The sequence below is a fragment of the Oncorhynchus clarkii genome, chromosome 12, assembly GCF_045791955.1.
Source record: "Oncorhynchus clarkii lewisi isolate Uvic-CL-2024 chromosome 12, UVic_Ocla_1.0, whole genome shotgun sequence".
Classification (NCBI taxonomy): Eukaryota; Metazoa; Chordata; class Actinopteri; order Salmoniformes; family Salmonidae; genus Oncorhynchus; species Oncorhynchus clarkii.
In genome coordinates this window covers 40,489,397-40,513,963 of record NC_092158.1, presented here as the reverse complement: position 1 = coordinate 40,513,963, position 24,567 = coordinate 40,489,397, and the positions used below count along the sequence as shown (strand labels likewise).

Here is a 24,567-nt window from a genome sequence, read left to right as displayed (position 1 = left end):
AATGTCTGAGACTAACCTGAGAATCAGTGGGGGGGCGGTGAGGTTTGGGGCGACCTATGGGGGCAACAGGCTCTTCTCTGGGGGCAGGAGCGGTGGAGGTGGCGGCGGAGGGGCTGGAATGGCCCTCTCCAGGTCTTTTGGAATGGGCGGGGGTGGAAGAGCGGGACTCGGTATGAGAGGAGGGATGGGGCTAGGCATGGGGATGGGAATGGGTGGAGGCCTTGGGATGGGAGGAGGCCTGGGGATGGGAATGGGGGGAGGCCTGGGGATGGGGCTAGGAATGGGGGGCGGAGGAGGTGGAGGCGGTCTTGGGATGGGAATGGGTGGACGTGCCCTGGCTCTAGGAGCCGGCGGTGGAGGGGTCAGTGCAGCAGGGTTCAGGGCTGGCGTGGCTCCACTCAGGGCTCGCTTGGGCGGCCGGGTCTTCAAGATCGGAGGCTATGGCTTCAACCCGTCTTTTCTGAGCTCCACCACTGCAGTGGGTGGTGACGTGGGTGTCAGCCCTGTGCCAAGCATCGACCCCTCGCTACCCTCGCTCGACACAGTCCAGGTGACCCGCCTAAAGGAGAAGGAGGAGCTGCAGGTCCTCAATGACAAGTTTGCCACCTTCATTGACAAGGTATGTAATGAAAATATTACACTCTTCATACAGGCAGTATCTTTAATGTCTATAATCAATAATAATTTATGTTGGTATTTAGCCACTATGCTTCATTCATTTTAATCCATCTCAGTAATATTTTAAGTGCACTTTAAGAATACAGTAATTAGCTATGCTTCTTATTCATGCATAAATATGGTCCCATGTGTAAACTCAATATTTGTACAGGTGCTTGAACAACCAAATTAAACTATGTACTACTGCTTGAACAAATTAATTAACATTATGTTGATCAGTATCCTCTATCCATCAACATCCTACACATCCTCTGAGGGTGTGACATTTTATAGCCTAGGTGGATTTCGATTACAGATGTGGATAGACCAATGCATTAATTTATGTTTGTGCTTAAACCAGTTGAGGATAGTCTTAGATTGTCCTGGTTTTGAAATTGATAGCAAAGCTCATGTAGGCAGTCAACATTGTTATCATGCAAAAACATTATGCATGTATTGGTTCTACACTGAGTGTACAAAACATTAGGAACACCTTCGTAATATTGAGTTGCACCCCCTTTGCCCTCAGAACACCCTCAATTCGTTAGGGCATGGACTCTACAAGGTGTCGAAAGCGTTCCACCGGGATGCTGGCCCATGTTAAACCCAATGCTTCCCACAGTTGTGTCAAATTTGCAGGAGGTTCTTTGGGCGGTGGACCATTCTTGATTCGGATGGGAAACTGTTGAGCGTGAAAAACTCAGCAACGTTGCAGTTCTTGACACACTCAAACCGGTGCGCAGGGCACCTACTACCGTACCCCATTCAAAGGCACAGAAATATTTTGTCTTGGCCATTCACCCTCTGAATGACACACACACAATTAGTGTCTCAATTGTCTTAAGGCTTAAAAATAATTATTTACCCGTCTCCTCCCTTTCATCTACACTGATTGAAATGGATTTAACAAGCGACATCAATAAGGGATCATAGCTTTCACCTGGTCAGTATGTCATGGAAAGATCAGTGTTCCTAATGTTTTGATCTAAATAAAAAAAAAGAACAGGCCATTAGAATGTTCTGAACATCAATATCCAAAATCAATCAAGCTCATTGAAATTCAGACCCATTCTTGGAGAGGAACAACAGACTGTATTTCTATGTTGTAAACCCAATAGAAATCTATTTGTGTAGTGTATTCATCGATCTGGCCTCTCTCGTTCTCTCTCATGGTCCCCAGGCTCGCTCTCTGGAGCAGACCAACGCTGTGTTGAGGGCCAAGATCGCCATGTTCACCAACCCGGACCAGAGCGGCCCTGCCAACACCTCCATCCTGCTCACCTCTGCCATCGGTACCTACAAGATCCAGATTGATGGCCTGTCTGCCACCAAGGAGGCCATTGTTGCTGAGATTGAGCACTACAAGAGCATCATCGAAGATGTCCAGAGCAGGTGGGTGGGGTTAGGGTAGATTACCTCACAAAAGTGGTGCCATAATGAAATAAACATTGACCCTATAATACGCAATACAGTAAAGTTAAGTGTCCCCACATTACAGTGAATCCACAACACAGTATCCTAAAGTGTGGGTCTAGTGTTAGTCACTAATCTGTCTGCTGCACCAGGCCTGAAGAGAGAAAGCTCTCAGCCTCATGTAGATGTGGTGACTTTGCTTTATAATTACCTCAGCAGATCAATGCATTTAATGCTCAGTTGGAGCAAAATCCAGCAGCAGATTCTTGAGCCTTTTGATCTGAAGAGAATCTGCATCCTACCAACACACAGCTTGACATTCAATTGATGCTGCGAAAAAATAACAACAAATACTCACATTTGTTTCAGCCGAGTACACAATATATTACCCTTTAAACTCACGAAGCAGAATTGTAGACGTCGATGATATATGAAAGCTAATGCATACATTTGACATAAAACCTTCTATTGGTTTTATATTGAAAGGTTTGAGGAGGAGACCGTCCAAACCAAGTCATTAGAGATGGACTGGACCACATTAAAAGAGGTATGGATACATCATGGTGTTATCAAACTACCAAAGGATTATTCAAACTATTGAAATAATGAATGACATTCTGTTATGGCTACTAAAACCACTACTCCCATGCTTTAACAGGAGGTAGACAATCTCTACATGAGCATTTTTGAGCTTCAAACCAACATTGGCGGACTGGAAGATCAGATTGGTCTCTCAAAGCAGGTGTATGATGCTGTGAGTACATGATGACAAAGTCTTTTACTGGAAAAGTCTTGCTGAACTTGCTAGGGGAGGGGTGTTCAGTGCACATTTAGGCTCTATAAAATGAGCAAACATGAAAAATTGTAAACGTTTTCCCCCCCTCTTGGTTCACATTTGTATTAGAATTGTCCATATGCACTGTTCCTTGTCTGCTCCACCAGTAAAAGCATTCCTCTCTGAGCCCTCTGGAGATGATCCCTTGCCCAGGCGCTGCATTAAAATGTCTCCCCATCAATTATGGAGATTCAGACAAGCTGACAGTCAGCACTCAACACTAAGCACTACTGCTTCTCTCTCTCTCGCTCACTAAAATCACCCAGATGATCACTGCTGCAGAACCAGACCTTTCATAAGTGTTCACAACATTATGGATTCACATTACACATCCTGTGACTCTCTCAGTATCGTAAATGGCATAATTGGTACACAGGAGGGACAATGTGGGCCTATTATTCTAACAACACGGTTGCAGTAGATTATAGTATATATGGGGATCAACAAAGAGTAGGGTACATTTACCAAAGCGATATTGGAAAGTGTTCAAATAAAGGCAACATGCCCAACAGATGTTGTGCAGTGTGTTTTCAGAGTTCAATTGTGAGTCTCAACACAGTACTACGCATATTTTAAAAGCTGTATTATGTTGCCATAGCCACAAGGAAGACCAAAACAATTGCACATTAGACATAACACATTTGCTTTGTGTTGTAGAAAGTGAAGGAGGTGAGGAACATCATGACGGGCAGTGTGAGGTCAGCCTTCTCCATCTCGGTGGACAACGCGGCCCAAGCCCAGGACCTGACCTCTGCCCTGTCGGACGTCAAGTCCCACTATGAAGCCCTGGCCCAGCGCAGCAAGCAGGACGCCCTTGTTTCTGTGCAGGACAGTGTATGTTCCCTTCAGCGACCGACAGTATCTAGTCTTCATTTTGTCAACCAGTCTATTGGCCCATCAACTTTACATTGTATTAACATAATCATCTCAAGTCTGTCAGGCATTATCTAACGATAACTAGTTGCAAAAATGATTACTTGTTTTGCAAACACCATTGGAACCAGTACAACATTCATTATCTCTCATTCTTATCTGTGTTGCAGTCTCCCCCAAGTGGATGTTCTTAGCATTGCACTCAGAATACACTATTTTAGCCTACATTGCCTTCCAGCATCCAACCCCAAATCTTATGTTTATTTCTCAAGTTTGCGTAGACTAAGACTAGTGAAGGCACCATGAAAATGTAACCTCCTTTTTCTTATTTCAAACCCCAGCTCTCCATGATGTCCATGACATCCCAGCCCAGTACCCAGACTCTGACCCAAACCAAAGAGGAGCTGCGCATGTACAAACTGCAGATCGACTCAGTACAGAGGGAGATCGACAGACTCAAGACCCTGGTAGGAACATGACCTTGTCTACCCTGAAATTATACAGCCTCAAAGAAAATGTTTCATTGATTTCATAAATGACAGTATGAGGGTAAGTATCCCACTCCTATCTCCTGACAACCTAATGCTCGCCACAGTGTTTTAATACGCAGGACTGATCTCTCCCGTTGTAGAACATCCAGATGGAATCTCAGGTGGATGAGGCAGAGTCCCACTCCAGCTCCCACACAGAGACCTATCAGGAGCAGGTGCTGACCCTCAAGTTGCAGCTGGATGACATCAGAAAGGTAAGGATGGGGTACAGAGTCCTCCACAAGTATACACCAGTAAAAAATACAACTCCTATGAGCCACTTTCACGTGCAGTTTCTAGGTGCAGCATAACCCATGAATCATGCTCTTCTTACAGCAAATAACACACTATGGTCAAGAGTACCAGGAACTCCTGGCCAGTAAAATGTCTCTAGATGTTGAGATCACTGCATACAAGAAGCTTCTGGACAGCGAGGAGAGCAGGTAAGAGAGTAGGGTCTCATACATCATCCAGATGTTCACCCATATAAGTGCTGACTGATGCTCTCTGAAGTTCTACGCCCGTCTCTATGATAGTCATGTATTTGTGATGAATATGGTTTCAGACTGAGGTCAGGAGGCGGCGTGACCGTGCACATGTCTAAGACTGCCATTGGAGGAGGGGGAGGTGGGGCTGGCCTGGCCCTGGCCCTGGGAGGAGGCGGAGGAGGCGGAGGTGGCGGCGGCGGCGGCATGGGTCTGGGAGGAGGCGGCGGCGGCATGGGTCTGGGAGGAGGAGGAGGCGGCGGCGGCATGGGTCTGGGCGGTGGCTACAGAATAGGCGGAGGCCTAGGAGGAGGCTTTGGAGGGGGTCTGGGCAGTGGCTTTGGAGGTTTTGGAGGAGGTCTGGGGTTAGGAGGAGGTGGAGGGTCTTTCGGAGGCGGGGGATCCTTCGGAGGCGGGAGCAGCTACATGTCCTCCAGCCTGAGCAGCAGTGGACGTGAGTACAGCTCCCATCTCTATGAACTAGTTTTACTTTTATCTGTAATGCCTCCTTTAAAACAATACTATTACTGGCGCCATCTTAAAGGAATATCACACTCCAAAATATCACAACGTCAAGATAAGTCCATGTCACAAGCTAAAATGAATGGAAAAGCACCATGGTATTTCCAGATTTGTTGTACGTGTCTTTGAATTGATTTGGGTTGGGGCGGTAGGTAGCCTAGTGGTTTGAGCGTTGGACGAGTAACCGAAAGGTGGCAAGATAAAAATCTGTCGTTCTGCCCCTGAACAAGGCAGTTAACCCATCATTGAAAATAAGAATTTATTCTTAACTGACTTGCCTAGTTAAATAAAGGTTAAAATAATAAATTAAATAGCAGGGTCTACACAACTTATTGCTTGGGACATGGACTCATCATAGAGGTCTAAAAATAAGTTACATTTGGGAGTGTATTGTCCCTTTACCTTCTGAGATTCAATCATAGATAATGGGACTTCCAACTTCATTGGCGGAGGGCTCAGCCAATCGTGCTATTTTAAAATGGATTGCCTCAATGGTGTTGGCAGTTGCCTTAGGTCATGTATTTTTAATCCCGTGGCCTTTTGGTAGGCTGTCATTGTAAATAAGAATTTGTTCTTAACCGGCTTGCCAAGGTAAAGGTTAAATTTAAAAAAGACTAATGGGACAGATAAAGATGAGTTTCTCTATGGGTGCAACGCAGACAATTCCTCATTGGACCACTCTTTCCCTTCCAGTCTCTTCAACAGTGTACTGAGGACAAACAGGACCGACCAGAGAATCTCCATCTGCCTACATTGAGATGGAACCCTGTTTTGGCAGAATTACTAAGAAAGATCAACAGTCTCAGATTCTGTTGTGTGACTTGCCATAATGTCCCATGTTTAATATCAATAAAAGCAGTGTTATTTCACCATGTGCAACACATTCAATCGGCTTGAGGTCTTCTAGCATAATCCCCAAGGCCTGGATTCAAGCCGACTATGCTCCCTTGTTCGCAGAGAACGCATGCAAGGAAAATGGCGCATAGACAAAGCAATGACCAATTATTATTTGAATACTTATCAGTTCAGAGGCTTATGAACACTCCAGAATTTTGCATAAGATTCACACTGGTGTGTTGGGATGGGGTAGGGACGCAAAGGGAACATACAGCCTAAGGCCACAAACAAACCTCACCCTTCCTTTGTATGAAAATGATATCAATAGCTCTTCGTAGAGCAAAGTTACAAAACCAGAGCATGAGACCCCATCTTCACAACCACAGGCTCTCTCTCTCTGGCCTAAGTACACACATATAGTCCACTTTATTCTCCTCTGTTTGCCTTCAGGCTGTGTCGTCTTGGCCTTCTTGGTCGGACCCTGTACAGGTGTCTCTCCTCCTCCTGGTAGTTTCCTCTTGATTTTGTTTCTTTTCTTCTTTATTCCCTCTGGTTTCCCCAAGGGGACTGTGTTGGCATCTGCTGCCCCCTGCTCAGAGACAGGCAGTTGCTTCTTGCGGTTCTTTCTCTTCTTGGTCTCCGGCAGGAATCCTTTCTTCTTCTTGGGAGCGGTCGGCTCAGCCTGGTCTTTGGTTTTCCTGGTTCTGTCCCTTTTGGGCTTTCTGTTAAAGGTGGAGCCACAAAACATGGTATTAAAGCAGGTATTTTCAAAGTGGTGTCCACCTCTAAATATATAGAATGTAATCTCTTTAATGAATATTACTAACAGATTAAACATTGTCTGTGGATCTGTGAAATAGAGTACAATATTATTAATATACAGTTTGTGTTCCTAACCATGGTCTGCCTGGGAGGCACACAGGGATATTGGTATCAATAGGCCTGTATTCCCCCAAAATGTTTATTTTTTAACATAAATCAGTGCATTTAAAATGGCAAAGTTCTCTCGCTGCCTCATGGCAGGATATTTGCTTTAAAGCTGAACAGAATCTCTTCCCCATGACAAAACATGTAGAACTGCAGGAAATTAGCTCAATCTGCAACATTCTCTCCGATGCCAAGAGGCAGGCTTTTAAAATGTTTCTTCCCAGGGCCCGAGACTTGGTTCGTCTGACCATGCACTGCCGAAGTAGTACAACTCCTTGTATCTCACTCCAGTTGTGTTTTAATTATGAGGGAGTCCCTTATGAATTGGGTCTCCGGCCCCAAACAGTTTGAGAACCACTAGCCAAGCTGCTCTGTTGGCATACTGGCACAGCAGTTCTCTTACCAATTATCTGAAATAGTGGAAATGCTCAAAGTTTCAACAGTACTCATCCCCCCCAAAATAGCTGACATATTCAGTAGGTATCAATGATATGAGTATTGTTGGTACAATTATTTCCCAATGACATGGCACTGTAACAGTAAACATGTGGCAGAGTTACTCACATGACTCCAAAATGTTTCATAACAGCCCAGTAGGTGTCCTCCATCTGTCCAGTCTTCCTGAAGCCCAGAACCTCTCTCATGGACTGAAGAACCTTTTTGAGGGGCTCCAGATCCACAGACAGCTTCTGTAAAACACAGGAGACAAAAGTAGGTTAAAGAATCTGGAAAGACAAATGATGGGTGGGGGGGTATTAAAGGGATAAGTTGCTTTACCTGCTGGTTGACAGTTTTAACCAGGAAGAGACTGAGCTCCAGGGCTTTGACCAACTTCTCCTGGACCACCTTGTTCTTACCAGTCTCAACTACAGTCTCCAGACTCTGAGGAGAACATCCACAACCATATCAGTAACAAATCAGCAGCTCCAGGGAGAGATGGGTAATGTACAGTATCATCCAAGTCAAACCTAGAGATTAAACTGGATGAAAAACATTGTTAAAGTTGATCAGTTTTTAATGTAACATGCTTTTGAAGAAAGTTTGGGGTCGTACGCACATCCCAGGCGGCACCTTAATTAGGGAGGACGGGCTCATAGTAATGGCTGGATCGGAATCAATGGAATGGTATCAAACATGTTTTCAATGTGTTTGATAGCACGCCATTATTATGAGCTGTCCTCCCCTCAGCAGCCTGCTGTGATGCACATCCTTAAATACGTAGGGGCTGGACTAAAATAATAATGGAAAAGAACAGGGAGGGCCCCACACACTATGGTCCCAATTTACCACAATATGATTTTTCCCATGCTTTGCAGTAATGATGTGATATAGAGATTGATTCCTGTGGTGTTTCACACAGTGACATGTTCTCTGATGTCTAAGCTTGGGTGAGGTGTTTGATGCCTACCGCTGCCACACGGCCCACCGCCTGCTGAAGCAGCCCTGCCCAGGGGTTGCCTGCTAACAGCTGCTGTACCTCCCTGCTCTGCAGCCCCCGCAGCACCATGGCACTGGCCTGGCTCTGTGGAACACACACGCATACAAAATGAAACACTCAATGGGAAGATGATTTTGTGCAGATCAGTGGTATTTACCGTCAGTCTGAAAGGATCATTGGCTGGGAAGAGTGTGGTCCGTCATCACTGTATTAAAACTAGAGTTGGTAGAAGTTGAACCTAACTACTGGTCCAGGGTCAGATGCTTCTTTTTACTGGTAATTGTTGATGTGGAGCCTGCTAGTCTTACCTGTTGGTGTTCTCTGACTCCTGTTGTGATGTGTTCCACTGCGGTCACCAACAGGTTCACACACAGAACCTACACACAACACAAGATAATCAACCTCCAACAGCATCACGTTACAACAAGCCAACAGATGTCTTGACACTAGTTGTGGGGATTCTAGAAAGCACAGAGCAACAAGAGGAAACAACAACGCATCTTCAAGTGTTTATGCAGTCATTTGAATCAATAGAGAGCAGTGTGGATGCGGTTGGTTGTTGACTCACAGGGAAGCGGGTGAAGAGGTCGACAAACATTAGGCCTGACAGAGGGCTTTTCCTGCGCGTCATGAAGGAGCAGAGCGCCCCTTTAAAGATGGCCGACACCCTCTCCACGTCCACGTTACCCATGAACCTCAGCTGCAACACCGAGATTTCAGCAGGTTGGTTTCATATAAATGATGCACTAATAGTAAATACTCGGCATACATTAAGGTTGAATGCTAAAGGTTGGTTAAGGAACAATTGTCACTGTAGTCAACTCTGAAAGGTAAAGAGGCTTACCTCAGTAGAAGGTGTTGTCTTGCCATCTGCTGAGGCCCCGGGCACCCCCCCTCTCAGCACCTTGACCAGATACAGAGATGCACTGAAGAAGTAGAGTGACACTGAGGAGTCAGACAGCTTCTGGGTTTTGGTCATGAGTTTCTCCAGCAGGTCGTGGAGCTCCCCCTGTCTGTCGCCTAAGGTCTTACAGTACTGCTTGGCACGGCACAGCTGGTTCCTGGGGGTAGGAGAGGACGAGGGTGACGTTGACTGATCAGTGTGGCAGAATAATACTGGAAACTGTTGACATAACATGATAATCTGTCTCCCCAGACAGAATACATCTGTCTTCAATGCACCTGCATATGAGAAGTAAAGCACAAATCCTGTCTCTCATCTCTAATACATTGCGAGGTGTTTTCAGTATTAAAGGAAAACTCCACCCCAAAATGTTTTTCTTGTCAGCAATCAAGTTTTCAAGCGTACATGTGTTCCTAAATTGAAAAATGTGGAACAAAACACATTTGGGAGCACAATGGAAGTATTTGAGGAAGGAGGTTGCCGTGGCAACAGCAGAGAGCTCCCCCAATGTTTTTGGCATGGAGAGATGATAGAGCCGACATGACACATTGGGCTGGGCGATATCGTCTTTTAAGGTATTCCGTTATGGCTCCACGTACCGGTATGGATTTTTACAATACCGTTGAGAAAAAGGTATTTTGATGCAGTGCTACATAAATAAAAAGTTTTACAAATTTCCCTACTTCACTGTCAGTTTTGTCCTAGTATGGTTGAATATAAATTAAATCAGAATGGAGAAAGCCCATTCAAACCACTTAGAATGTATTTGTTGCCATCCTAGGGTCATGGCCTACTCATAAAGCATACCAGTCAAAAGTTTGGACACACCTACTCATTTAAGGGTTTTTCTTTATTTGTACTATTTTCTACATTGTAGAATAATAGTGAAGACATCAAAACTATGAAATAACACATATGGAATCATGTAGTAACCAAAAAAAGTGTTAAAATCAAAATATATTTGCGATTATTCAAAGTAGCCACCCTTTCCCTTGATAGCTTTGTTGGTTTGTCACTGGCCTACACACAATATCCCATAATGTCAAAGTGGAATAATTATGTTTTTCAAAATGTTTACAAATTAATAAAAAGCTGAAATGTCTTGAGTAATCAACCCCTTTGTTATGGCAAGCCTAAAGTTCAGGAGTGCAAACCACATGGACTTACTCTGTATGAAATAAGTGTTTAACATGATTTTTTAAAATAAACTACCTAATTTCTGTACCCTACACATAATTGTAAGGTCCCTCAGTTGAGCAGTGAATTTCAAACACAGATTAAACCACAAAGACCAGGGAGTTTTTCCAATGCCTCGCAAAGAACGGCCCCTATTGGTTGATAGGTTTTTAAAAAAAGCAGACAATGAATACCCATTTGAGCATGGTAATGTTATTAATTACACTTTGGATGGTGTATCAATACACCCAGTCACGACAAAGAAAGACGTCGTTCCTAACTCAGTTGCCGGTGAGGAAGGAAATCACTCAGGGATTTCACCATGAGGCCAATGGTGATTTTAAAACAGAGAGTGTAATGTCTGTGTAACTGTTCAAAGGGTCTGGAAAGCTGTGTAGTCGCTGCCAAAGGTGATTCTAACGTATTCAAACGTATTGACTCAGGGGGTGAATACTGATCTAATCAAGATATGTGTGTGTTATTTTTCATAAATGTTTTAACAAACGTTCACATTTTTCTTCCACTTTGACAGAGTATTTTGTGTAGATTGTTGACAACAAAAAAAAGACAATTAAATTCAATTTTTTAACAACAAAAACATCAAGGGGTGTGAATACTTTCTGAAGGCAGTGTATGTATCTGAAGGTAGTGGGTATGTTTCTGAGCCTGTGTGTCTCTAAAGGCACTAGCATGACGTACTTGAAGATGTCTGCGGCCTTGCGGAGGAAGTCCTGCTCCTGCTGGTCGCTCTCGGAGCTCATGCCGCTCTCGATGACGCTGAGCAGGGGCTCCACCATGCCCAGCACCAGAGGGCTGCTGCCCTGCCTGGCCAGGAACACCTCCACCAGGTCCAGCACCTAGAACACAGCATAATACCAGGGTCAGCACCTAGAACACAGCATAAGACCAGGGTCAGCACCCCATGAACATAGGGGGACCATCACCAGAAGAACAAGAGAGGCAGTGTTAGAAATAGCACTGCTAGAGTACAGTGTTTCACCTATATTAATTTAGCAGTGAAATCATTGCCACCACTCCATGTAAAAATAATAAATATATAAATTACAAAGAAAGATAACGGAGCTATAATTTTTTTTTACCAGATCATCTTTGAGAACTAACAATCACCAAAATAAAAACTAGACAGTCGGGGAGAATTTTTTCTCTCCAAAACTGCCATTGATTTCGTAATGTTTAAGTCACTCAGATAGCATAACAACACAGCATAAGCCATGGCAAAATGTGCTTTAAAACAGCAACATTTTGCCACTGCGGCCAAGAAAATTTTGGGTTGGCCACGCCGACTACCACACCTTTCACACTTACAACTCTATCCAAACAGGCGAAACGGAAATAGTCATCTTGTCATGTAAATACCTTGATCTTGAAGTCTCTGACGAGGGTCTTTTCCTTTTTTAGCTTGTCCTTCTCATCCTTCTTGGCCTGCATCTTCTTCTTCTTATCAAGGAACAGTCCTCTCGATGCTGCCGTCCAGCTTCATCATGGCTTCATCGTCCAGCTCGTCATCATCGCTGCCGTCCTCTTCAGTGGCCTGTGACATGCAGCAAGAAAGACCCGGTCCAGTTAAAATGTCTAGAACAGCGCTGTGTATTAATGTCTCTGCTTTTGAACCCCCCTCCCCTCCTCAGAAAGTGAGGATTTCAATGAAACCTGAAACCGCTAGAATCTTATCCAGAGCGACTTAACACAAAATGCATTTAAAACATTTTTTATTGAGCACTATAAGTGAAACCTTCAAAAATAAGAGTAAAGTACAATCCCAGAGCTAGAACAAAAGACCAATCACAAGACACCTACCAGAGCACCCTGGTTCTGTAGGACCTTCATCAGCTCAATGCGGAAGTTCTGATCCACCTCGCTCCCCTCCTCCATGGCCTCATCTTCACCCTCATCAGAGTCGTCGTCTGATGCATCCGACTCATCCTCATTCTGGAGAAGCAAGTAATACATATATTTACGAAGAGTAAAAATATAAGCAATAGCTGTTACTGGACACTAAACAATACCAAACAAAAATATATAGGCAACAATTTTTGGACTCTTTCTAATTATTATTACATTCTAAATGGGAGAATAATGTGGACTTGCCTGACTAAATAAACTGGATGCGTGCATGGTGATAATAAATCCATGAATAGCGGTAGCTTCACTCTCACCATTTGAATCTCTCCATCAATGTTTTTATCATGAGAAAGCGTGCAAAAACCAGGTTCCTTTTGTAATGGGAGGATTTGTATAGAAAGCCAAGTTGATGCCAGCATTAGATGCTGTTGTCCTCAATAACCGCACATGGTTTTACCGCAACACCTTTCAATTGAAGTGGCTGAGAATAAATGAAAGTGGGCACGTCTCACAAAAACGGAAATCGTGGATAATAAGGGGAGCAGGAGAACTTCTAGATTGGCTATAATAATTGCAAGGTAGGCCTATTCCAGTACTTGAATTTCTGAGCTCCAAATTCAAGTAGGCTACTTCAAGCCCCTTGTATTGTTTAAAATTGCAGGTGTAACATTGAAACCAAAATGTATTTGTCATGTTATTTCATTACTATATCATATTGAGAAGAAGCACACTAGGCAATGTCATTTGTTGTCATCATATCCAGAATAATTCATAGGAATAGAGTTGGGTGTTACGCAATAGTCTATCCTACACAATTGCGCACAGTAGACTTGGTGTACAATCCGAGGCACAAAAACATGAACTCATTTGATGGTTTCCCTGTTAAATCTAACGAGACCCTGCTGTAAAACATGCAGACAACAACTGATGATCAACATCAACTCGCTAGGGTTATTAGATCCAACGTGGATCCTGACAACTGTCTTCACAAACACCTTTTTTCCAGCACTTGGGGGGTTGCATCGCATACGCCATCACAACAGCTGTTTGTCACTTGACTGTCATTCAAAAAATTCCTTCCTGGATCAGATGATTACATGTGAAAATATCACGGTGTAATTAAACAGCTTGACACCAAATGCACATCCAACCGTGTTATGCATAATTATTGAAGCACGTTAACGACAATATCGATTTAGGTTTTAAGTATCAAGGTAAGGTGACTCAGAAGCCTTCCATTTTGCAATAGCATACCTTTTGGGGGATTTGTGTGCCCATGAAAACTGTTTCACCTCTTAACATAAGCAGACATGAAATGTTAGGTAGTTACACTGCATTTCTGAGATCTCTATACAAAAAACAACGACGGCTAGATACAGGTTTCTTACAGGGCTCAAGTTCAATGTCTAATTTAACTGATTAATGCTTAATATATAATATGACGACAACTTACACTGCCACAAATGCAAGGACAGAAAAGTAATGTTTTATGTCACACGATTTTGGACAAATCCGTCAAGACACCAACCAAGAGAAGGGGTTGTCTAGCTATATTCAATAAAATGTCAAACCTATGTTCCCCCTTAAATGGCTAACTATTATCAATGAGTTCTCAATAGCTGTAACATGTTGTCCAGCATAGGAAATCCTCGCTGGTACCCTAGTTTATAGAAAAACCCTGGTGTAGATTTGTGAACGTGACCAGGTGTGAAAGAACTGAACTGACCATCTCTTCGTCGTCTTCATCCTCGCCTCTCTTTTTTTTGTCTTTCTTCTTTATTTTGTCAGAGTCTTTATCATCCGTCACCACGATGGAACTGTCCTCCTCATCTTTATCTGGGTCCAGAACCTAAAAGACACAATGAGTCAAATTAATGGACATTCCTGTAATATATCAACATTTACTTTCGCAAATCAACAGAAGTTTTACCTTCAGTGAACACTTTTATGTAACATTTAAAAACCACAGCTCTGTAAGAGTACAGTATTCTCTAGGCTGGGAGACTTACATCCAAGATGGCGGTGAGGGCTCTGGCGGTGACGTGGGGACAGATGTTGGAGAAGACAGTCCTGCAGACGTGGCGGATGTGTCTACTGGGCTGGGACAGGAGTGAGAGCAGGATGTCCACCACCACCTCAGCCCAGTGGGGCTCCTCCTCTCCTGCTGCTGCAGAACCTGGATTAACAGGACATGTGGTTACAGAGACATCCCACCAAAGGCTACCATACTGAACATAGAGGCTGGTATTTATACTAACCTTAAGCCGGGTACACTACACGACTTTCAAAACCCTGACAATAAACGACCATCTTCCCTGTAGTTTTTTTTGTCACGCAAATGTAGTGGTGCGCACACTAAATGATCTGGCAGACGGGGGTCACACACTACAAGATTCTTCACTTGGTGTTGAGGATTGTCGATACTAACCACGCTGTCTGGCGAAAACAATGACGTGATTAGACGACCTGTGGCTCAAAGCAGCCTCAAACGTTTTCAGTCAGACATTCACGCTTTCCCTACAGTTGAAATATCTAGCCACCATTTTTAACATTGCTCAGAGCTGTAACGACTTGGCACTTTGGCTTTGATTAAGGTACAAACGCATTCTAGTAGTAGTCATCGCTCCTTCTTGAGTCTACACATTATGGGTAATGCGAAACAACATCATCTCACTGGCTTCTTCTCTGGCAAGCTCTCATTGGCTATTGCTCATCACCGTTCTCAAAACTTGTCGTTCCTTATCTCACACTACAAGAGCATTGCAGATTGTGCCGAAAAAAACAACAACATACCTGCAATTTTTGGGACGTCTGGGACTGCTCAAAAACAAGATCGGTAGCCCTCAGATTTGAGTCTCTGACCCTCTCACATTTAACAAGCGGCAGTGACGGCCGCACGCCTGAGTAGGCAACGATATTGGGATTTTGTCTCCGATTTCAAAAACTTGTCTGGGACAGCTAAATCGGGGCCAAAATCGTGTAGCGTACACCCGGCTTTACTGTCACTGTACAACTGTGAACCAGTATGGATGGGAAATAACTCAATATATGGTTTTCAATATATGGAGAATGAGTACTTCTTTCTTTGTCACGGATTAAGACTGGGGTGGTTTTGGCAAACTCAACTCTTCAGTAAGATTCCGTTGGCTCCGACACATTCTCTATGGACATGTGGTCTTACCGGTTACCGCCTTCTTCTTCTTGGACTTCTTCTCTTGGGCTTTTTCCATGCAGTTCTGCAGATCCTGCATCAGGTCTACCAAATCCTCTGGAGCCTTTACGGTACAAGCAAACATGTATACATAAACGTGGGATAAAAAGGACAAAGTAAAATGATGTATCTAAGAAATCTTACCATACTACGACAATCATTTTCATCCCTCATTTGTTTATCAATTGCGTACCTTGAAGAGGTGAATGCCAACCAGCAGGAAGAGTTGTTGGAAAGCAGAGGTCTCTGGTGTCTGGCCTTTCTTAGATTTCTTCATTAGAGTCCCCACTGACGCCAGCATACTACATCATAACAGGTTCACTATTGGCTTACATTTTTCTTACACCAACCTTTAACCCCCCCCCCCTCCATATGGTCCATTTACAGTCAGTGTGGTCCGTACCTGTCCCAGGCCTGTCTCTGCTCGGGGCTGAAGGGCTGGGTGCTCTGAGCATACTTGGGCTGGTTGAGCAGGGTGTCAGCGTACCGCACCAGACAGAAGATCCACATGGAGCCGTCAGCCATCACACCCTGCATGTGCCTCTGGTTGCGGGCTGCCACCTCAGGGGAGTCGCCCAGCAAAGGCAGGTGGTTGATGTGCTGCAGCAATCTGAAGGGGTTGGGAGGTTAGAGAGATGTGTTAATCGGATGTGTAGTGTAGGGCAGGGGTCGACAACCGGTGACCCCTGCCCTAAAATCATATATTTTTTTGGACTTCAGTTTTTGGAAAAACAAATACTAAAATCACCAGGAATTCAGCTAAAATATATTTAATTTAGGAAATTTGTTCCCAAATATTCCCACAAATAGAAATATGTGATCATGTCTCAATGTAATCAAGGTATGAAAAGATTGTATTTGAAAATAATCTATTTTGTGGTTTAGTTGTGGTCAATGTGCAGTAGGGCTGGGTGATATATCAAAGTCATTTGAGTAATATGAATGTATGTTCTAGCGCAATGTTCCAAATGCCTTTATTGCAAGAACCTAGGTTTCTATTGTGTTTGTTTTCATAAGCGTTGTGTCTTTTTGGTCTCGTCTCCGTCGCTGCTCCTGTGCACACCTTCCCACTTACAGACAGACACCAAGCCCCTCCCGCTGCCACACAACAATGACGAAAGATCACTTCTTCCTCTCTGGAAAACAAGCAGTTTAAACTTGCTATTTGCATTGGAGGTTAGGTCCAACAGTATCGGACATACGGACACCGAAACGCTTAAGAGAAATTATTTTACTGTAATAGACGAGAACTTAATAGACGAGAACCATTTAACGATACCCTGTTTATGTCTCAACTCCCAAAATGTAGAACAAAGCAGATCCTAATAAAAACCAGAGTATCAATGTTGTAGAAAATGAATGCTCCATTTGTCACGCGCACCATTTTAGCCACACACTTATGTGCTAGTCTGTATCAATGTGCAATTATCCTAAAAAGACTCATGTATATAAGGAATTGGCAACTCATTCTCACTCTGAGAAATAATATTTTTATTATCTAGGTTGGCCACTTGATTTCAACATCTTAACAAAGTGGACAGGCTGTTATTCAAACAGTTGGAGACGGACAGGAGGGTCTATTCATAACAGTTGAACCGTTCTCTACCTTGTTAGCAGGCAAATAGATCCAAGTTGGCTAGACTTGAAATACAGTATAAAGACTCATTAGCACGTGGGCTTGTGTTAATGAGACCCATGTTCATTTTGATGTGGTCATCTTGTCTGGGTTGGCGCCCCCCCCCCCCCCCTTGGGTTGTGCCGTGGCGGAGGTCTTTGTGGGCTATACTCAGCCTTGTCTCAGGATGGTAAGTTGGTGGTTGAAGATATCCCTCTAGTGGTGTGGGGGCTGTGCTTTGGCAAAGTGGGTGGGGTTATATCCTTCCTGTTTGGCCCTGTCCGGGGGTGTCCTCGGATGGGGCCACAGTGTCTCCTGACCCCTCCTGTCTCAGCCTCCAGTATTTATGCTGCAGTAGTTTATGTGTCGGGGGGCTAGGGTCAGTTTGTTATATCTGGAGTACTTCTCCTGTCCTATTCGGTGTCCTGTGTGAATCTAAGTGTGCGTTCTCTAATTCTCTCCTTCTCTCTTTCTTTCTCTCTCTCGGAGGACCTGAGCCCTAGGACCATGCCCCAGGACTACCTGACATGATGACTCCTTGCTGTCCCCAGTCCACCTGACCATGCTGCTGCTCCAGTTTCAACTGTTCTGCCTTATTATTATTCGACCATGCTGGTCATTTATGAACATTTGAACATCTTGGCCATGTTCTGTTATAATCTCCACCCGGCACAGCCAGAAGAGGACTGGCCACCCCACATAGCATGGTTCCTCTCTAGGTTTCTTCCTAGGTTTTGGCCTTTCTAGGGAGTTTTTCCAAGCCACCGTGCTTCTACACCTGCATTGCTTGCTGTTTGGGGTTTTAGGCTGGGTTTCTGTACAGCACTTTGAGATATCAGCTGATGTACGAAGGGCTATATAAATAAATTTGATTTGATTTGATTATAATTATGTCCCGGTCTCCAGGCCATCCACTCCAACAAATATCGGCCAGTGGCTTTAATCTAGTTACCTACCCCTGGTGTAGGGCATCTAGAGTGTAACGTAAAAGAACACTCACGCTATGGAGTTTCATGCAATTACCCCTTTAAAACCATACATGTTTAAAACTTAACTGACTATTCCAGCCACCTACCATTGTAGCCATGCTCTTCATCTTTGACTACCCCACAGCTTGTTTTTGAAAAATGATAGAGTGTAAAGTAGTCTTATCTCACCCAAAGAAGGAGTTTATGATGATGGCTCTGGTCTTCTCATCCAGGGGCACTGACAGGGTGGCTTCTGTCTCAAGTATGTCTGGGGTGGCCTTCTTAGAATTGAAGAACGCATGGAAAAAGACAAACCTGGCACGATGGAGGACAAAACAATGAGTTAACATCTATGCTACATTATGACTATAAAGTGCCCTTCAGAATACAATAGTTATAGAAATGTTGGGAAGATTACTACGCACATCCAACTTGGCACAGGAAAAATATCACCCTTTGCTGCTCCCAAAAGTGATATCACCAAGGCATAATCTAAAATCACTTGGGGGAGCAGCAAACAGTGAGAGACATGACATTTTCCCTGCAGTGAGATCTCTCACCTGGCTACATCCATTACTAGAGCCTCCTCTCTCTTCACCTGGTTGTTCTCGGCGATGGAGGTTAGGCGTGGAATGATCCACTTCCTCAGGCGGAATATACAGTTCTCTCTCCTAAGGATAGAGAGAGTCAACAATTCAATGGGATACTTTTAGTTTAGAAGCCAGAAGGCATATATTAGTCATTCTAGGACTTGCTCCAAGAGTTCTACTCACTGGATTCCGCCCTCCTGGTTCTCCTTCTGCCTGCGGGTGCTGAAGTCCAGGCAGCTGTCCAGCCGGGGGTTGAGGAACATGTCTTTGAGCCAGTCCACGTAGCTCTGCAGTGCGGTCGCCTGCAGGTGCTGCACAACCCTCCAGAAGGAGGGCACCACAGGGTAGCCCTGGTTTGTGAGCAGGGAGAAGGCCACCATCACCGCCAGCTGCTTCTCCGGGTCATCGCAGCCCTGCAGGAAGTCGCCAACGTACGTCTCCATCTGTAGGGGCAAACTTAAAGCGGTCTGGGAGCTGAGGGGGCGAGATGAGTGCATACTTGTAAGTCAATATATTTTAAAACATTTCCTTTTTGGATAAGTGAGCATCTTACTATATATTTTCTGTGACCAACTAAGATGCCAGCAGCTTCACTATGTATTTTCTATAATCTGGTGCAGTCATGAGTCGACAGACATTTGTAGGGAGACTGACCTGTGCAGAGACCACGTGTTCCCCGTAGGTCCTCATCACCTCTCAATTTAACACCTGTTTCAGCTGGGCCAGGGTCAACAAGGGCAGGGCACTACCCAACAGCCGGTAGCTCAGGTAACTGGGGCACAGAGAGAAGACAGCCCGAAGTCACAGGAAGGCCAAAAAGATCATCAAGGACAACAACCACCCGAGCCACTGCCTGTTCACCCCGCTATCACCCAGAAGGTGAGGTCAGTACAGGTGCATCAAAGCTGGGACCGAGAGACTGAAAAACAGCTCCTATCTCAAGGCCATCAGACTGTTAAATAGCCAACACTAGCACACAGAGGCAGCTGCCAATATACATTGACTTGAAATCACTGGCCACTTTAATAAATGGAACACTAGTCACTTTAATAATGTTTACATATCTTGCATTACTCGTCTCATATGTATATACTGTATTCCATACTATTCTACTGTATCTTAGTCTATGCAGCTCGGACATTGCTCGTCCATATACTTATATATTCTTACTTCCTTTGCTTAGATTTGTGTGTATTGGGTATATGTTGTGAAATTGTTAGATATTACTGCACTGTCGGAGCTAGAAACACAAGCATTTCGCTACACCTGCAATAACATCTGCTAAACGTGTGTGACCAATAAAATTAGATTTGTTAGAACAGCTATGTAAATTTACAGCACAGGAAGGAAAACAGGAACATACATGGGGGGAAATGCTTGCATTAAGTTAGAAAAATGACAGGGGTAAAAATTGTATTACAGGGGTCTAGGCTACAGAACTTAGTTCAATCATCTAATATTCAGGTTCAGGGTCCAAATGTGAGTGAGGAGCCAACAGTCTTAACCCCAATGCTGTGCTTACTGTGTGGGCCCCGGCTGGTCTTTCAGCATGCCGTTAATGATGGTCTCCCTCCAGAAGAGCTCAAAGTTGTCCTCCCTCAGAGAGATCTGCAGCAGGTCCAGAGCCACCGCAGGCAGCAGGCGGTCCTTCTTGACTGAGCGGGCCGCCATCTTCAGTACATCTGTCAACCTAGGGGAGAGGATGGACAGGAGACACAGGTTTGATTTTACATTTAGTAAGTGTGTGTGTGTGTGTCATCCTGACCATGGAAAAAAAAACATAGCCCTAGTCGTAAAAAGCTGCTCACTTAGGGATATTGTCCATGGTAATGATGGTGGAGGTGCCCAGCAGCTTCTTCAGCTTCTTGGGCTTGAGCACCTGGGGGAACTTCTGCATGGCCACCAGGAGGAGCTGCAGCTGCTCAGGGGTGCTGAAGGCAGAGGACAGGTCTGTCTGCAGGGCTCCCAGCAGCACCTCCTCAAACACCTCCTCTGACGTCTGGAGAACCACACAGACCAAACAATACACAGGTCATACCGACTGCACCCTTCAACACAAGGATTTATCACATTGAGACACCATTAGAAGAGTGCTACACTATGAAGTAGAGCTGGCTGAGTCACTCACCTCAGACAGGATGTCCACCATGGTCTTCCTGGGCAGGTCCCGCAGGTGTTCTCTATACTGCGATATGCTCTGGAGGAGCTGGACACACTCCAGCACCACCTGAGGCTCCTGTCACACACACACACACACACACACACACACACACGGGTGAGTAAGAAAACCAAACACACACTGAAGTCTGAAAAGTAGAAACCAAGCTATGTCTGGCAGTAACAATAAGGGGGGCATATGTGCACTTCAATTCTCTGTGCAAAACATGGTATACTAGTCTTCTCTGCCAAGCCCATGGGTGATCTGGTGTCATTCTTACCTTTGGAAGGCGTGTGGACTGAGACAGGGCGAGCACACCAAAGAAGTTCCCAAAAGCAGCATTTCTGATGAGTTTCTGTCAACATGAATATAAACGTCAACATAAGATACTGTGCAATATAGAGACCTTCATTGACTAAATTACATTAAGTATATGGATGTTAGTGAAACACTCCCGAGCGGCGCAGCAGACTAAGGCACTGCATCTCAGTGCAGGAGGCGTCACTACAGTCCCTGGTTTGAATCCAGGCTGTATCACATCCGGCCGTGATTGGGAGTGCCATAGGGTGGCGCACAATTGGCCCAGCGTAGTCCAGGTTTGGCCAGGGTAGGCCGCCATTGTAAATAAGAATTTGTTCTTAACTTACTTACCTAGTTAAATAACGGTTAAATAAAAAAAATATTATAAATTTACCACACCATCTAACTTGTCACATCACATGCTTACCTTTTTCACTTTCGCCAAGTTGTGCTTCTCTTTGATTTGATCAAAGGCTGTACGCAGAGGTATCTCCTCAAACACGCTCAGTACCTGACAACCAAAACAATGACAGAAATGATGCATCAGTAACAACCTCTTATATGTTATGTAGCAACACCTTCATAACTCCTTCGAAAGACATGTACAAAGAAATAGGATGTTGGTGAGCCATTAGATGTACTATTAACATTACCTGTCCCAAAGCCAAACTGAAGCCTGGCCGGGCAGCCTCTCTAGTGTGTGCCAAGCCATCCACCAGTCTCTTCAGGGTGTATGTCAACTCATCTGTCTAGAAAGGAAAGAGAAGAGAACACATACATTATAGCAAAATGTCAAGAACTCTATGGACCCATATATGTAACATGTATGTGTGTGGTGGAACATACACCTTCTAAACAGACAGTATGACAGCAACTCAAATGCATATAAGTAGAGTAGCATTCCAGCAATCAAAACTCTCAACTCAACACACGTGGCCAGGTGTGAAATAAGTTTCGTTTACATCTGTGCCAAACTTGATATGGATTACGTTAATGTTATTGCCAGTTTCTCTAAAGTCCAACACCCACCAATAGCATAAAAGTGACAATGTGCCTAGCTAACCAGCTACTGTAGTTGGTTTAGCAAGATAAGTAGGCTATGTTAGCTAACAAGCTAACTCCGTAGCAGCTAACTTAGCAACTGAGAGCTGTCCCAAACACACCAACCTTTTCATTAGTCTTCAGATATTGTATGAGATTTTCAATGGCCTTCAGCCGTATCTCTTGTTCAGGTTTAGCGATATCCCAGAAGAAGTCCAGGAACTCGCGGTTCTGTTGGAGAATACCCTTGGCATCAGTAATTTTCGGTCGCACTGGTTCATTTTCTATCTCCCCCATGTCTACATGCATCTTATTCATGCCATGTGACAGTAGGGAGATAAGGGTTATGAGTAGGTGGGATAGTTTTTGGTCAGATTTGACTTTTCTTAGCAGGTTAGGATAATTTACGTAACAGGTTAACGTTGGGGAAACGAATGGAGTTAACTAAAATATATATATTTTTTAGTTAATTTGACAAAAGCTGTATCGCTTTTTATAAGAGGAAAAGGCCAAGCAAGACGCATAACTGGGGCCAAAATCTGTCTTCTCCAGCAGGTGGCTTTATAAAAATTGTATTCGCTCGTCAAGCGATGGGTTTTTATATGGAGGTCGTGGAGTGTCGAAATTAGTTAATAACAATATAATGACGTATTTGCTACGTGTTACTTATTTGATCGAATCGAAGTTTCGTAATGATTCGGTTGTTACGATTGTATTGATATAAGTAGGACACGTGACATCCCGGTAACTTTGAGAAAAAACACGTTATAGATTCACTAGTTACCACAGCCACAAAGTAATACACCTTCTTAAAATGTTACTTTAAACCTAACCTTAACCACACTGCTAAACGTATGCCTAACGCGAAATTAAGACCCAAACCATGTTTGTATATATATACGATATAGTAAATGTTGACTTTGTGGCTGCACACATATCTGTCCTCTCATTGGCTAGAATGGCCCCACCTGATCTAGCTTCCTCCTGATTGTCTTCCATTTTTGAAGACTTTTCTTTTCACTTTTAGAGCGCCAACTAGAGTATCCGATGGATATTTTGGATCAATGGTTCCTAAAATGTGTATAGTTCCGTACCCCTTCAAACATTCAACCTCCAGCTTGCGTACGCCCTCTAGCACCATGGTCAGCGCACTCTCAAATTATGTTTTTTTGTCATCACTGCCACACACACACCATACGATATATATTTTTTTCACATCCCGGCTCGTGGGAAATGACAAAGAGCTCTTATAGGACCAGGGCACAAATAATAATATTATAATAACAAATTATTTTGCTCTTTATTTAGCCATCTTACATATAAAACTTATTTGTTCATTGAAAATTATGAATAACTCACCACAGGTTATTGAGAAGAGTGTGCTTGAAAGGACGCACATGACAATGTGGGGTTGTATTGGAGAGAGTCACACTCTTAAATAATTTTCCACACAGTCTGTGCCTGTATTTAGTTTTCATGCTAGTGAGGGCCGAGAATCCACTCTCACATACACTACCATTCAAAAGTTTGGGGTCACTTAGAAATGTCCTTGTTTTTGAAAGAAAAGCCAACAAAAATTGTCCATTAAAAATAACATAAAATTGATCAGAAATACAGTATAGACATTGTTAATGTTGTTTATGACTATTGTAGCTGGAAACGACAGATTTTTAATGGTATATCGACATAGGCGTACGGAGGCCCATTATCAGCAACCATCACTCATGTTAGCTAATCCAAGTTTATCATTTTAAAAGGCTAATTGATCATAAGAAAACCCTTTTGCGATTATGTTAGCGCAGCTGAAAACTGTTGTTCTGCTTAAAGAAAACAGAAAACTGGCCTTCTTTAGACTAGTTGAGTATCTGGAGCATCAGCATTTGTGAGTTCGATTACAGGCTCAAAATGGCCAGAAACAAAGACCTTTCTTCTGAATCTCGTCAGTCTATTCTATTGTTCAATTCTTGGCTATTCCATGCGAGAAATTGCCAAGAAACTGAAGTTCTCGTACAGCGCTGTGTACAACTCCCTTCACAGAATGGCGCAAACTGGCTCTAACCAGAATAGAAAGAGGAGTGGGAGGCCCAAGTGCACAACTGAGCAAGGGGACAAGTACATTAGTGTCTAGTTTGAGAAACAGACGCCTCCACAAGTCCTCAACTGGAAGCTTCATTAAATAGTACCCACAAAACGCCAGTCTCAATGTCAAGAGCGAAGAAGCAAC

At 43.9% G+C, this 24,567-nt stretch overlaps 2 protein-coding genes across 2 annotated transcripts; one reads left to right on the top strand and one right to left on the bottom strand.

Moving 5' to 3' along the window:
* Positions 1 to 294: 294 nt before the first annotated feature.
* Positions 295 to 6,184, top strand: LOC139423198 (thread biopolymer filament subunit alpha). Its single transcript, XM_071174928.1, has 10 exons — positions 295 to 619; positions 1,838 to 2,049; positions 2,557 to 2,617; positions 2,729 to 2,824; positions 3,563 to 3,739; positions 4,120 to 4,245; positions 4,410 to 4,523; positions 4,645 to 4,751; positions 4,874 to 5,247; positions 6,009 to 6,184. The coding sequence occupies exons 1-10, from the start codon at positions 314 to 316 to the stop codon at positions 6,026 to 6,028; spliced, it is 1,593 nt and encodes a 530-aa protein (XP_071031029.1). The 5' UTR covers positions 295 to 313; the 3' UTR covers positions 6,029 to 6,184.
* A 142-nt stretch (positions 6,185 to 6,326) lies between these two features.
* Positions 6,327 to 22,652, bottom strand: LOC139423197 (myb-binding protein 1A-like protein). The gene is given in 28 exon segments (XM_071174927.1): positions 6,327 to 6,874; positions 7,644 to 7,768; positions 7,857 to 7,961; positions 8,488 to 8,601; positions 8,826 to 8,894; positions 9,086 to 9,217; positions 9,362 to 9,578; positions 11,297 to 11,454; positions 11,975 to 12,076; positions 12,078 to 12,149; positions 12,416 to 12,547; positions 14,187 to 14,309; positions 14,470 to 14,636; positions 15,642 to 15,735; positions 15,865 to 15,973; positions 16,075 to 16,281; positions 18,444 to 18,569; positions 18,815 to 18,925; positions 19,028 to 19,290; positions 19,292 to 19,318; positions 19,499 to 19,616; positions 20,367 to 20,534; positions 20,653 to 20,843; positions 20,973 to 21,080; positions 21,283 to 21,357; positions 21,730 to 21,813; positions 21,956 to 22,051; positions 22,470 to 22,652. Coding segments are annotated over 28 exon segments (3,972 nt in total). The 3' UTR covers positions 6,327 to 6,378.
* Positions 22,653 to 24,567: the final 1,915 nt, after the last annotated feature.